Source organism: Pituophis catenifer, unplaced genomic scaffold (genome assembly GCF_029215685.1).
Source record: "Pituophis catenifer annectens isolate HBS135680 unplaced genomic scaffold, rPitCat1.0.hap2 SCAF_12, whole genome shotgun sequence".
Lineage (NCBI taxonomy): Eukaryota > Metazoa > Chordata > Lepidosauria > Squamata > Colubridae > Pituophis > Pituophis catenifer.
In genome coordinates, this window is record NW_027256892.1 from 22,633,409 (window position 1) to 22,649,313 (window position 15,905).

At 44.1% G+C, this 15,905-nt stretch overlaps 1 protein-coding gene across 1 annotated transcript in view; it reads left to right on the forward strand.

Annotated features, from left to right (window-relative positions):
• The first annotated feature begins 965 nt into the window (after positions 1–965).
• CLMP (CXADR like membrane protein) overlaps positions 966–15,905 on the forward strand; it is a 52,409-nt gene continuing 37,469 nt past the window's right edge. The window contains exon 1 of the mRNA XM_070952397.1: positions 966–1,397. Within this exon, the coding sequence (XP_070808498.1) occupies positions 1,370–1,397 (28 nt within the window). The 5' untranslated portion in view covers positions 966–1,369. The remainder of the gene's footprint in view (positions 1,398–15,905) is intronic.

The following is a 15,905-nucleotide window of genomic DNA, read 5'->3' on the forward strand; positions in this document are numbered from 1 at the left end:
GTTGAGTCATGCTGGCCACATGACCATGGAGACGTCTTCGGACAGCACTGGCTCTTCGGCTTTGAAACAGAGATGAGCACCGCCCCCTAGAGTCAGGAACGACTAGCACATATGCGTGAGGGGAACCTTTACCTTTATCTTTAAAACCAGGGATGGGTTCTACTTATCTTTACTACCGGTTGTTGAGAACCGGGAGTAACCCACCACTGTTTAAAACCTAAGGAGGTTGGGACTCTGTTAATATAAGGAAGGGAGACCACCAGGTTGTGGGCTAGAAAGTGGAAGCTGAATAAATATCATAGCAGGTGGTAACCGTAAATCTCCTGTACTGCTACCATGAAAACCACCTAGGGCATGCTTTGCGTACTTCCAAATGAAGGAAAACTACGCCGCCCTTCATTTTTCGGCAACGGTGCCATCAACAATTCAACAGTTCGATCTGACTGCTCCAGGGGCTGCGGGGAAGAGGGGAGGGTTGGTTGTTTTGTTTTTTTGCAAGGAGCTTGAATTAGCTATCGTGAATCGCTAGTGAGTCATCCTTGCAGTCAACACTATCTGGAAGGCCATATTTCTCGCTTTATTTTTCATTTTTTTTAAAAAAGGGGGGGAACGAGGATGCTTCTCCACGTTTAATCTCTTTAACCGCTTTTGACACGAGGAAAGCCTATTTATTTCCCCCACCCGACTCTCCCAGAAGGTTGGGCTGTCCAATGGCCAGAAGTAAGGAGAGCAGCTCATTGCATGCCCAACCTTTCTCCCCCTCTCCTAATCCTGGTGGTGGGTAGGGAGGGGCCTCCTTCCCACCCCCCCCCCAACACACACACACACAGCCATGTGGTGAAACTTGCAGGCTGAGATTTCTCTCTTCTGCTTCTCCCCACCCACCCCTCCACTCCCCCTTCTCTCTTTTTCTCCTCTTCTTTCCAGACATGCCAAATTACTCTGGCAGTTCTAGATGTGTCTGTCGGCTGCGCTGCCACCGCCTCTGTCTTTCCCCTTCCAGATGTTGACAGGCTCCAAACTGAATCGGCGGCTCGAGAGGAACAACGGCTCTTCTCCCCCACTCTGCGTGGAAACTCAAGTGGGGGATGAACGGCAGGAGGGCAGAGAGAGAGAGAGAGAGAGAGAGGGAAGCAAAGTTGGGTATTTTCCCGGCGCACGGAGGCAATTACCCAGAGCGCATTCCAGAGGCGCTGCTTTGAATTTTGAGCAGGTCGGCTTGTCAGTTTCCTGAGTGGGAAGAAGTGAGGAGGGGAGGAGAAGGAGAAAGAGAAGAAGAAGGAGAAGAAGGAGAAGGAGAAGGAGAAGAAGGAGAAGAAGGAGAAGAAGGAGAAGAAGAAAAGGTCTCTCTCACACACACAGAGGCGGAATGTCTGTGCTTTTCATCTTCTTCCTAGGTAAGTTGGTTTTGTCCTTAATTTAATTCGGGAAGGCAGCTTAAAGTTACACAATGCAACCCTAAGACGCAAGGGAAGGGCTCTGGGAGGGGAAAAGTATTGGCATTAAAGTTTGCAAGAAGCTCATCTGCTTTCAATTGCTTGTCCTTTTACCATCCTCAACCTTAATGCCAGCATTCAAAAGTTAAAGCTTTACGTTTTTGTCATCCCACCCGTTCCAGACCTCAAGTTCTATTCTCCAAAAGATTTGTGGATAGGTGTTGAGTTGTTGTTGTTGTTGTTGTTTTTAACACCATCATCTGTTAACCAGGTTTAACTATTTTGTAAAGGCTCTTTCTTTGCCTCTCTCGAAGGCACGTAGAATATGGAAAGGGTGTTTTGGAGGCTTAAACAAAAAACATATTGGACTCATTTGTCTTTTCGCAAACCTGAACAAAGAATCCTTGTTTTTAGGGCTCAGGGCCAATTTATTTAACTTTTTTTGGGGGGGGAGAAGGGTGATTTTTGCGCAGGAGTTCATTTGTCCTGTTTTAAAGGAGTGCATTGTTTCGAAGTGATACTGCTTAAAAAAAAAAGGTCTAAATTAGAAACAGATGTGTCAACGTACCAGTTGGAAGGAGATCCTGGGAAGGGTGGGGGGAAGAGAATGATTGAAGGAAGGGGAATGAGCGGCAAAAGAGAGAAACCGAAGAACCAAAAAAAAAGTCAACCAAAGAGAAAGAGAGGAAGGTACAGAGGAGAGATTGAAGATCGAGAGAGTGATTTTTTTTTTAGAAAAAAATGGTTTCACGGAGGTAGGAAAATGAAGGTTGCTCTAGAATCCAGAGAGGGGGAAGAAAAAATGGCTCCTTGAGCTGTAAAATCCATTCAGTTATGAAAGTGTGGCTGCTGCATTCACAGTTTCCATTTTAGGCACACCATGAGGTCATCTAGTCCACCCTTTAATCACCCCGAAGTACTGAACTTATTTTATGGAAGATGATGCACACAGTGCTTAAATTAATGGGGCTTTTGAAGGGTTCCCACTTTAGCTAGATAGGGCCACCGTGATTCTTAGTTAAAGAAGTGAAAGAGAGAATGGCCCAGATAGGAGCAACCAAATGGGATTTATCAAACTGTGTGATAAACTATGCGAACCCAAAATAAGAAGCGGATGCGTTGCGGAGTGCAACTTCTGCCAAATAATGTGAGACGGATCATCCTTTAACGCATACATAAAACGGTTCCTTCTGATGCTGTTCTGATCAAAAGCATTTCATATCCACAACGGTTATCCATGGCTTTGGCCTTAAAGAAGGTTATACAAAATGGAGGAGAGAGAGGGGGGGGAGAAAAAAGATGGAGACAATTATTAAGGAAGGTAGACTGGAGTAAAAGTCAACTGCTCATCTCTTTTGTGTGAGACGATTAGCTGCTGTCGCTTTCAGCCTCTTCTCTAAGAGACATTCTCCTGAGGTAGGTCGTGTGGAGAATGAGCTTCTCCTTCCTTCCGTCCTCCTTACTACATTGGGCTGACAAGCGGGCAGCTCCACACACACAGAATAAAATAAAAATAAAAACCATGTAAAATTAAGGCCTCAGAAAGGTTGCCAAATCCCGCTCTCTCCACCTCAGACACATTAGAATTGACTCAACGATAGACTCACCCTCTCCCTTAGGAAAGCTAAGGGAAGAGGACGTACGATAAAAGTCCTCGGAGCTTTTTTTTTTGATATGCATGAGGAGAAAAAATGATTGCAGAGGGTTGAGGATGCTCTACAAAGGATGAAATAGATGGATAACAGATCGTCCTCCGGAAAGAGAGCAACAGAGAATGAAGCTGGGAGCTAAAACATATGAAGAATGGTTGCAGGAACTGGGTAGGTCTAGTTTGATGAAAAGAAGGACTAGGGGTGACATGATAGCAGTCTTCCAATATCTCAGGAACTGCCACAAAGAAGAGGGAGTCAAGCAATTCTCCAAAGCACCTGAGGGCAGGACAAGAAGCAATGGAGGGGAACTCATCAAGGAGAGAAGCAACTTAGAACTAAGGAGAAATTTCCTGACAGTGAGAACAATTAATCAGTGGAACAACTTGCCTGCAGAAGTTATGAATGCTCCAACACTGGAAGTTTTTAAGAAGAGATTGGAAAACCATTTGTCTGAAGTGGTGTAGGGTTTCCTGCAACTCTGTTATTCTGCTATCCTTCCTTCCTTCCTTCCTTCCTTCCTTCCTTCCTTCCTTCCTTCCTTCCTTCCTTCCTTCCTTCCCCATCACTAGAAGTTTTTAAGAAGAGATTGGAGAGCCATTTGTCTGAAATCGTATAGGGTCTCTTTCCCAGTCTGTCATTCTGTTAAGCATGCAGGACACTCTAATTCATTAGCCTTTCCTAGTTCTTCCGATCATCTGGTGACATAGTCTTTCACCTTTGCCAGTTCCAAGTTTGGGGTCTCGTCTATAAGGAAAGAATCCCGAAGGCAAGGAAACGATATTGGAACGAATCTAGGGTGGGAATACAAGTAGGAACTTGCTCCTTACGACAAAACTAAATAGAGCACCACAAAGAAACCAGCCATAACTTTTTCTTGCAGAAAAGGTAAGGCAGGCGGATGAAGTAAACAGGTTTAGGAAAAGGATCCAAACGTCTTTAGGAGGCATCCAAAGGTCTTCAAGTCCTGCTCTTGGGATTTTGGGAAGTGTTTGGTTGGCCACTGAAAGAAGAAAACTCCTCCACCTCTTTTCTTCTTCCTCCTTCTCCTTCTCCTCCTCCACCACCTCCTCCTCCTCCTCCTCCTCCTCCTCCTCCTCCTCCTCCTCTTCTTCTTCTTCTTCTTTTTATTTTGGGGAAAATATGGTACTAAAATGTGTCTGTCTGGCTGATGATCTTAAGTAGGGCTTATTTTTGGGGTAGGGTTTATATTACGAGCATCCCAGAAAAATCATGCTACGGCCTATTTTCCAATATGGTCTTATTTTGGGGGGAAAACACTGTACTTTATCATATCCCAGACATGGTATATTGCAATATCGTGTTTCCCCAAAAATCAGACATCCCCTGATAATAAGCCCTCCCCTTAAAATAAACCCTCCTCCGAAAATAAGCCTGCCCCTGAAAATAAGCCCTCCCCGAAAATAAGCCCTCCTCGAAAATATTTAAATGCATTTCCTCTGCCATTTCCTCTGGTTAGGGTTAGGGAAATCAGGTAAGATGGCAAGAGAAGCCCCATCTTGCTCCATGCACCCCAAAATAATAAGACCTCCCCGAAAACAAGGCCAAGCGCTTATTTCAGGGTTCAAAAAAATATAAGACAGGATCTTATTTTCGGGGAAACACGGTACTAACGGTCTGTAGAAAGGTCGGACAATTGGATTTCAGCTGGCACGTAAACAAAGCCCAACTTGAGAAAAAGTAAACAGAGAGATTTCGTTCCTTGGCTGTTTCTTCTTCGTAGGGATGGACTTCAAGGGAGGGGGAGGCATTCTTTCATCCTAGCCAGATGTATGAGACATATTCTGCCAGCTGTAATATAATCCACCCTGCCCAGGATGTGTTTTTTTTTAATTTTTGAAAGAATGTTAACAGCTAGAGAAAAGTTTCACGCAGAACAAAATTCTACGTTCGAGCAAGGAAGCCGAGCACTGAAATGGTCTTTGTCCCACCAAAGAAAATATTGGCACGGGAGTTGAAATGTATAGTCAAATATTCCTTCTTTCCTCCCCACCCTTTTCTGACCCAAAAGCTTTTTTTAAAAAAAGATATGTTTTCAGCCTTGAAGGCAAATTGCTTTGTGACTGGTTTAAATAGTGGGGGTGGGGGGTGGGGTGGGGCTTTGGGGGAGCGGAATGTTAATTAAACTGCATGCTAAAGTTGCAAAGCTGAGGGACTGTCATCCTGGATGACTTCCAGTGCCTTTCCAATTATTTCCTATCGGTATTCCAGAGACAAGAAGGAAAGAAGCTCTGAACTTCTCCAGCGTGAGGCGGTAGTTGTTGGGGGCATTTTCTCCCTGGAGCAAAATGTAAAGGGAGATAATCAGAAGTAAATCATTGTCATTGACGGTATCTAGGATGACTCCGAGCAAGGTCAATCAAGGGGAGAGTAAACTAGAAGGATATAATGATCCAAGTGCTGGGCCTGGACTCTGTGTCTGTGAAGCCATCCCTCTTAGTCAAATCTTTAGCTGGCAACCCTCAATTTTGCAGTTTGGAATGGAATGGAATGGAATGGAATGGAATGGAATGGAATGGAATGGAATGGAATGGAATAGAATAGAATAGAATAGAATAGAATAGAATAGAATAGAATAGAATAGAATAGAATAGAATAGAATACCAATAGCACTTATATGCTGCTTCATGGTGCTTTTACAGCCCATTCTAAGCAGTTTACAGAGTCATCATATTTGCCCCCAACAAGCTGGGTCCTCATTTTACCCACCTCGGAAGGATGGAAGGCTGAGTCAACCTGGAGTTTGGTGGGATTTGAACTGCCAAATTGCAGTCAGCCGACAGTCAGCAGAAGTAGCCTGCAGTACTGCATTCTAACCACTGCACCACCGCGGCTCATAATGGAATGGAACAGAACAGAACAGAACAGAACAGAACAGAACAGAATTCTTTATTGGCCAAGTGTGATTGGACACACAAGGAATTTGTCTTCAGTGCATAAACTCTCATTGTACATAAAAGCTATATAAGTGATAAATCATGATCATAGCTATCATAAAAATACATTATAAATATATATTATAAGTTTATAAATCTTGCCATTTAGACTATAAGAAATGAAAGCATCACCCTGTTCCTTTAATCATGGGTTCATACATTATTACATTAATTAAAACTTCCATAACACACAGGAAGATAATTAATACGCAGAAACGAAGTACAGTTTATCTGCAGGAACCGGCCGAAGAACCAGCCCTCTCTCCCTTGGATGAGCCAAATCCTTATATATCAAACTCTAGAGAAAATGAGCATAATGAGGTTTTAAAGATAAAAGCCTTTTTCAGATGTTCTTTCTTGCACAACTGCTATTTCCCAAAACTCGCGCATAGAAATTTCAGGGTGATTTGTTGTCATTCTAAACCACATAACACTTTCAGCAAAAACACACTTGACGAATAGATCACAGCTTCTGCTTACACAACTTCTCGCATCTGGTCGAAAGCAAAGAGAAGGGTGAGACTAGCTTGGCTCTTAAAACTCTGGAGTGCTATACCAGAGCTGTTCAAAAAAAGCTGAACTCTGCCAGAATTGGGACAGATTCGAATGGAGGAAATCAAGCTGAATGAAGAAGGCCAGAATTTAGTTTTGACATCTCTTCAGAGAAAAGAAGGTCCAGAGGTGACAGGATAGCAGTATTCCAATATCTCAGGGGCTTCCACGAAGAAGAGGGAGTCAAGCTATTCTCCAAAGCCCCTGAAGGCAGGACAAGAAGCAAAGGATGGAAACTAATCAAGGAGAGAAGCAACTTAGAACTAAGGAGAAATTTCCTGACAGTCAGAACAATGAATCAATGGAACAACTTGCCTCCAGAAGTTGTGAGTGCTCCAATACTGGAAATTTTAAAGAAGATGTTGGATAACCATCTGTCTGAAGTGGTGTAGGGTTTCCTGCCTAAGCAGGGGGTTGGACTAGAAGACCTCCAAGGTCCCTTCCAGCCCTATTCTGATTGGATTGGTAACCCTTTCTCCTTGTTTCTCTAAAACTAGATTCACAACCTATTTTGGAGCATCTGTTTAGATATTATTATCCACCTATCCCTGATATTCCCCCATCAACCTGCTGATAAGTCAGGAACTAGAGAGAGCAAAAAAGGGACATGGTGGCTCAGTGGCTAAGAAGCTGAGCCTGTCGATTGAAAAGTCGGCAGTTCAGCGGTTCGAATCCCTAGTGCCGCGTAACGGGGTGAGCTCCCATTACTCGTCCCAGCTTCTGCCAACCTAGCAGTTCGAAAGCGCGTAAAAAAATGCAAGTAGAAAAAATAGGGTCCACCTTTGGTGGGAAGGTAACAGCGTTCCGTGCACCTTTGGCATTGAGTCATGCCAGCCACATGACCACGGAGACGTCTTCGGACAGCCCTGGCTCTTCGGCTTTGAAACAGAGATGAGCACCACCCCCTAGAGTCGGGAACGACTAGCACATATGTGCGAGGGGAGCCTTTACCTTGAGAGAGAGCATAAAGCTAGCCCTAAACAGAAATAAGGGACAACATGTTTATCTCAAGGATCTTTCTCATGTGTTTTTATTGCCAAATCAAAGCAGGAACCTCACATTTTGAAATCGGGTTATGAAGAAGAAGAGAGAAACACTGTTGAGATTCCCAGAAGGAACAGCTGCTGGGAAAAAAAGCAAGAAAGAGGTGCATTTGAATGGACACGTATTAGCATGTATATAATTGCCTTTCCTGGGAATGAGTTTCATCATCAGTCTGTCCAGCACACCTATGGAAGCTCGGGATAACAAAGTCAGAAGATGGGGAAATGTTTCTCATCACACTCTTTCTGAGTCTGAGTCTGGTGGGATTCAAAAATTTTAGCAACTGGTTCTCTACCCAGTTGCTGGGTGGGGATGACTATGGTGGGCGTGGCCTACTTGGCCTCCTGCACCACAGGGGGGCGTTTTTGCCCTCCCCAAGCTCCAGAGGCTTTTCTTGAGCCTCCAGGAGGGCGGAAATGGCCTCCCCCGGGCTCTGGATGCCCTCTGGATGCCTGTTTTTAGACTCCCAGAACTTCCAGGAGGCCGGTTTTTTGGCCTCCCCAGGCTCCGGAGGCTTTCCTCGAGCCTCCAGGAGGGTAAAAACGGCCTCCCCTGGGCTCTGTAGGCCCTCCAGAGGCTGAAAACGAGCCCGTTTCCAGATTTCCAAAACTTCCAGAAGGCCCGTTTTTCACCCTCCCAGAGCCTCCGTGCAGGCACGGGCCACATGGAGAGTTCTCGGAGGGATAGGGAGGGGTGGGTGGGGCCAGCAAGTCCTTGCAACTACCAGTTTGGTGAACCACATGTAAAAATTAGCATCCGGTTCGCCGGAACAGGTCTGAACCGGTTGAATCCCACCCCTGATCCTAGGGTATTTTTTTTTGATAAAGACACAAAATAAGTTCTTTTGTTTGGTGATGTGATGTGTGCAAACAAGCCCATAAGGACTGCTGATTGGATGAGGACTGACAGTCCCAAAGGTGCTTTTTCAAAAGGCAACTGGACTTTCTGAGTTTTTTTTTTTCTTCTTCTTTGAAGATGTTTCCTTCTCATCCAAGAAGCTTCTTCAGCTCTGACTGGATGGTGGGGGAATGGAATGTCCTTGCAGACAGCTGGTCATTTGCATTCTTTTAGAGAGGCATTGAGGCCACTTGGAGATTTATCTGTGTCGTTGGGGGTCACCTGAGTGGAGCAAATGGGTGTGGAGCCTTCTTGGAACTGTTGAAAGGACTGTGTTGTAGATAGATAATGTCGCATCCCTCCTCCTCTGTTGAGAGAGGGCTGTTCAATTTTGACATAGATGGCCTCTTTCACCCCTCTTTCAAACCAGCAGTCTTCTCTGTCCAAAATGTGAACTTTGCTGTCTTCAAAAGAGTGGCCTGTGTCTTTCAAATGCAGATGGATTGCTGAATCTAGTCCTGATGTGTTTGTTCTGCTATGTTGTGCCATGCGTTTATGAAGTGGTTGTTTTGTTTCCCCAATGTACAGATCTGCACATGGCTCGCTGCGTTGTACTGCATACATCACATTGCTCAGTTTATATCTGGGTGTTTATCTTTGGGGTGGACAAGCTCCATAGACATGATGACTGGCAGGTTAAGTACAGTTCATCCTTGTTTTTTTGCTCAGAAAGGTTTCTATTTACTTTCCCCCTTGTCTGCCATCACTCCCATAAACTTCATAAACCCCATATGCCACAAATTCCACAAACGGAACTACAAAGCTTAGTCGTTTTGTCCCCAAAGGGTCATTTGGGAACCACTTTCTCAACTTGTCCTCTTCCGTTGTGAGCCAATAAAGCGAGAAGTAACTGCTTCAGGGATTCTTCCGAAATTTAAAAGACTTGTCTTGACTACCATCAATCAAGGCTCATAAATACTCAAGAGATTCTTTTTAAAAAAAGATTTGTCAATCTCCCATAGAAAGACCTAAGAACTTTGAAGAAGAAATGAACTAAATAGAAAGAGAATCTAGTTCCAAATTCAACTTTTAATCAGCTACCTAGATTTTATTTAGATATAAAGAAAAACATCTTTACTATATAAGATCTGTAGAATAGCAGCACAGTTTACTTATGGAGATTTATCAAGGAGAGATGTAACCTAGAACTAAGGAGAAATTTCCTGACAGCGAGAGAACAATCAACCGGTGGAACAATTTGCCTCCAGAAGTTGTAGGTGCTCCATCACTGGAGGTTTTTAAAAAGAGATTGGGCAGCCATTTGTCCAAAATGGTATAGGATCTCCTCAATGGGGGTATTCAAATAATTTAACAACCGGTTCTCTGCCCTAATGATCGGCTGGGTGGGCGTGGCCATGGTGGGCATGGCCAGGGGGTATGACAGCACTCAGCCTTCTGCACCACCCTGGGAGCAAAAATGGGCCGTGGGGGGGCACTGCCCCCGCGCCCTGTTTTGGGCCTAGTAGGCCACCCTGCAGCCTCCTGGGAGAAAAAATGGGGGCGGGCAGCCATGCCGGACCCCCGTGCACCCCGTTTTGGGCCTAGTAGGTCTCCCTGCAGTTACCTGGGAGCCAAAACGGGGTACGTGGGGACTCCTGGAAGGGGCGGGGCGTGGAGGGACAGGGCCAGCAGCAATTTAACAACCGGTTTTCCCAAACCGGCCCGAACCAGCAGAATCTCACCACTGGATCTCCTGCTTATGAAGGGCATTGGACTAGAAGACTTTCAAGGTCCCTTCCAATTCTGTTATTCTGGAGCAGGAGGTTCTGGAGATTTTAAAGAAGATGCCGGAGAACCACATTTTGTCTATGGTTTAATGATGGCTGGGGAATTCTGGGAGTTGAAGTCCATACATCTTCAAGCTGCCATGGTTTAGAACAGGGGTCACCAACCTTTCGGATCTCATGGACCACTAAATTCATAATTTTAAATCCCGCGGACCACTAATATGATCTGCCTAATGACCGGCTGGGTGGGCGTGGCTAGGTGGTCATGTGACTGGGTGGGCGTGGCCAACTCCTCGCCTCCGCACCCGGGCTCCTTAGTGCCCCAACAAGAAACAGTTGTTGGAGCTAAGCAGCCACCATGAGAAAGAGTTGGCAAAACAGCTCAGTTCAAACTGGATCTGACCGAGAAGGAGGCTCAGCAGAAGCACCTCACTGAGGACTAGGAGCATAGGCTTTCCAAGCAGAGGGAAGACCTGTGGGAGTGCAAGGCCAGGTACCGGCGCCTGGAGGCTCAGCAGGATGAGATGGTCAGTCAGTTCCAGGCCATGATGCAGTCCCACTGGAACAAGGCCCTCTGGCTCTTTGCCACCAGTGACACTTCCCTCCAGCCTTCACCCAAAGCCCCACACCAGGAGGCTGAAGCAGACCCCAAATTGGAATTTCTGCCCCCCTCCGACCCACACAAAAAGACCTCAAAGGGGGAGACTCTCTGCAGCAACACAAACGTTCATTGCATGTATCTGTCCCAGGGGCCATAGTTTGAGGATACCTTATTTAGTGCAATATTAAAAATGCAAATAATTTTTCTGTGGACCACTAAAAAATTTTCATGGACCACCAGTGGTCCACGGACTACCGGTTGGTGACCACTGATTTAGAAACCCCGGGCTGAATGATCCTTGCAGTCCCTTCTAATTTTACACTCTTACGATTCTATTAACTGTCTAAAATAAGCAACACAAAGTCCAGTTAAGGACCGGAATCTTGTGACTTTCCACTGTCTTTCCGGAGAGCCCAAGGCAAGGAACGCACATCTAAATACATACAGGTCTTTTTAAAAGTGACAGAAAGAATACATTTTCACCTATGATACATCACCTCTGATGTTGTTAATGAAATATGGAAAGCAATTAAAAACTTTTTTTTAAAAAAAAAAATCTGTTTCCATTACTGCAGCCTTAAATATCTGAGCTGTGCAGAGGATGAGTTTAATTCTATTTTTTTTTAAAAAAAAAATAGAATTGTTGAGCCAATTTGATGCATCCATCAAGTCAGGTGCTTTTCAGTTGATTCCAAAGGTCAGAGTTCTTTTGATATGCGCAAAAGACCTTGGACCTTGGCAAACCAACTTTTTTTCCCCCAAATCTAATCTTAATCAACATGGCACTAGGCAGACCCATATTGGACTGAACGGACTTTTGTGCTGGATCAATAATTAGAACTGATTTTTTTTAAAAAAAAATTCAGATCACGAATCCGCTTGAGTCATTCAGCTGAATTGACTTTCATCTGATTTTTTTCACAACCTTATTGGACATTCAATTTAGAGCAGTTGGTAGAAATAGGTCAAGTGTCAGTGTTCCAAGTAACAACCCCAACGAAAGAAAATTCAAAGGCTTGAGTTTCCTCAAAGTTCCATTTTATTAGAGATGTCATATTGGCACATCTGGGAAAACCCAAATCTGAAACCTTCCAGGTTTTCCCCACCCAAAGGAAAGTCCCGAGTCCCTGCCCAGCACCCACATGTCCATCACGTGGTCCAATCCAAGCACTGTCCCAACTGGAGATGCCTCCCAATTCCAGCTGTCCAGGTGAAGGGCAAGATGTCCTTGACTCTCCGAGAAAGGAATGTTATTATGACTACATATCACCCATGCTCCATACAATCCCCCCTTCCCATTTTCCCACAGTAGTAAATGTGGCAGGCCTGAAGGTCCAACAAAAAAGAGGACTTCAAGAACTCTACCCAACATCAACATCCTTCTTGCATTTAGCATAAGTATGGCTTCAGATAAAGGGAATAATTTTCAGCTTGGCAAACCCACATTTTCCCTCACTAGTGACCTAAATTTCAGTGAACGTAGGATGGGAGCAGTAAAACCAAAGTATTGAACGAAAAATCTGGGGACAACTTAAAGTTTAATCCATTTATTCTGGCACAAGGAGTAAAGAGCTATTTGTCACAAATAGAAATGGTGCAGAAAATAATAACTAGCAAGGCTGATGCAGAGAATGAGAACCACTGCAGAACTAGTAAGGGAAAAAATTGAAGGGCTTGAGCATCATTAGCTTGAAAGCAAATGATTCTATAATGTACATTAAGTCTGCCGTTAATTGCTTGGACTTCTCCTCCAACTAAGGGGTCAAGCTATTTTCAGGGGTGAAATTCAGCAGGTTCGGACAGGTTCTGGAGAACCGGTAGTGGAAATTTTGAGTAGTTCGGAGAACCGGCAAATACCACTTCTGTCTGGCCCCAGAATGGGGTGGGAATGGAGATTTTGCAATATCCTTCCCCTGCCACACCCACCAAGTCATGCCAACAGAACCGGTAGGGGGAAAATTTTGAATTTCAGGCTATTTTCCAAGGCACCTGAAGGCCAGACAAGGAATACTGGATGGAAACTGAACAAGGAGAGATTCGACCTGGAAATAAGGAGAAATTTTCTGACAGTGAGAACAATCAACCCATGGAACAGAAGATGCCTTCGGAAGTTGTGGGAGCTTCATCCTTGGAAGCTTTCAAGAAGAGACTGGACTGCCATCGGTCAGAAAGGGTGTAGGGTCTCCTGCTTAGGTGGAGGGTTGGACGGGATGACTAAAAAATCCCTTCCAACTCTGTTAATCTGTTAACTAGAAATACCCTAGTACAGCTAATATTGCAGTAAAGCCATGCCTATTTCTAAATTAATCCCTAGAATAAACAGAACACGTCTGTATTTTCCAGTCGGAGGTTTCTCCCAGTAGTTTGCAAGGGCTTTGGATCGTTTGTGGAGAACAGATTCAAATGGAATATAGTGAAATCAGGGAAAGAAAAACCTCTTCGGAAGCTCTATGAATTGTTTGTCAAGAACACAGCAGTGCCCTTGAGACTAAAAAGACAATAATCAACAGACAATCCTGCCAACATTCAAGAAAATAACCTAGTCTGCACCATGTAAACTCTGAACTCTTTGGGGGATTTGGCATGATGTTGCACAAATATCTCTGATTCTTGTGCAAGTACAAATTTACCAAGGCAAAACCATTTTTGATTTATTCGTTCTTCCAATTTCCCGGAGCCGCTTCCCTCTCTCGGGTTTGCATCTGCAAAAATATTTTTTTTTATTCCCCTTCCAAATTATGATTATTATGTTAACCGAAGCTGCCTTCTCCCTCTCCGCAGAAGCTTTCCAATGAAAAACCTCTGCTAGAAGACAAATAAAATCCTCTGGTGTAAAGCAACGAAGACATGCCACAGTTTGTCAAAATGATTCAACTTGTCTATGATAAGCAGAGGAATCGTTTTAAGAAGAAAGATCGCGTGCACGTTTAACACATCAAATTTCAGATAAATATTACAACACCGGATGTCAAAACAAGTCAAAACTGGAGATAGGAAAATTAGCAAATGCCCTCTCACCCATTTCCTACCTTTGTGATTTTTTAAAAAAAAAAACAGATCTCAATTTTAAGGCAACATACAAGTTTCTTCCACAACCCATTTGCTTTTCCTAACCACCCAGTGAAACTTAAGCTAAGAAATGTTGATTTGGCCAAAACCAGAGATGGGTTTCAGCAGGTTCTGACCAGTTCTGGAGAACCGGTAGTGGAAATTTTGAGTAGTTCGGACAACCTGTAGTAAAAATTCTGACTGGCCCCGCCCCCATCTATTCTCTGCCTCCCAAATCCCATCTGATCGGGAGGAAATGGGGATTTTGCAGTAACCTTCCCTTGGATTGGGGAGGGAATGGGGATTTTACAGTATCCTTCCCCTGCCACGCCCACCAAGCCACACCCACCAAGCCAGGCCACACCCACCAGGCCACACCCACAGAACCGGTAGTAAAAAAATTTTGAAACCCACCACTGGCCAAAACATATCAAGGAGCAACATCTCTGTTCAACACTTTAAGCATAACACCCATAATGGGGATGGAGATTTTGCAATATCTTTCCCCTAAAATGGGGTGGGAATGGAGATTTTGCATTATCCTTCCCCTGCCATGCCCTCCAAGCCATGCCCACCAACCCACACCATGCCCACCAAGTCATGCCCACAGAACCGGTAGTAAAAAAAAAATTAGATTTCACCACTGCCTCCAAGTTCCATTATTCTGTTAAAACTCTACCCACTCTTTTAGGGCACTTTGATTGCTCCTAAAATCAAAGACAACACCCAGTTATAAATCTGGGGTTTATTTGATCCTAAAGCAATATGGCTAAAATTCTTTTTTACACCCAGGTTAAGTCAACGGTGCTTATGGTACAGTTTCGGGCCAGCAATGTAGCCCTAATTCTTTTCCAAAGAGAACAAGCTATATTCACTCTAGCTTAGTGTAATTTGCATCTTATTAGGAGGAATCAACTCATATATACATGCAAGATTTCCATCTGCCCCACTCCTGGGATATTCTACGTAGCTGAGATGACTGGATCACGACCTTTGTACTTCAGATTCATCTTTTCTTCTTTTCTTGTGCCCTTCAGCCTGAGCAGATCTTACGGGCAAAGTATTTTTAGACTCTGGTGGCATCCTGGCCCTAAGAGAAGAGACCTTCTCTATTTTGGGAACATGTCGTTTCTCTGGAGTATTACTGTACTGTCAACTGGGATGTTGCAAAATTGCTATAGGGTGGTTTGCAAATTAGCAAGTCTCTTTCCCAGTTATTTGCATGCATAGCCAAAAGGTAAGCTTGAAAATGCAAAAAGAAGAAGAGATCTAACCGACCTTCGCCCTTCTAGCCTCTGGAGGGGGCTTTAAAAGCGGACTCTTCCCCCCAGACAGTGGGGGGAAGAATTGGGTAGGACTAAATACCAGTGAAGAGATGCGGTGGCTCAGTGGCTAAGAAGCTGAGCTTGTCGTTCGAAAGGTCAGCAGTTCAGCGGTTCGAATCCCTAGCGCCGCGTAACGGGGTGAGCTCCCATTACTTGTCCCAGCTTCTGCCAACCCAGCAGTTCAAAAGCACGTAAAAAAAAAAAAAGGCAAGTAGAAAAATAGGGACGACTTTGGTGGAAAGTGCGAAAAGAGGAATATATCCATTGGAAAGTTGCAGGTAGTAAAGCCTAGGAATGGACTTTTAGGCCTCACTGAACCAAAGTTTTAAACTAACATAATTGCAAAATGTACCAGACATTTTTTTATTAGAAAAGTTTTTTTTTTCATAACACATGCAAACAAACAAACAATACATTTTTTCTGAACAGAGTATTGGCCGAGTCAAAATTTGTACAGCTTTTAGTTTTCTCCAATACAATTTTTATAGTTCACTTTTTGCCATAATATTCTTTCTCTCTAATTTTTTTATTTTATTTTCCTTCTATTTCTTCTGATCTATAACCAATATTACTATTCACCCTAATCTCTAATCTTGGTCTATTTTTCTTTCCCCCCCACCCCATTACTTTTTTCCAAACTGCAACCCTTTAATTTAAAGACATATTTCT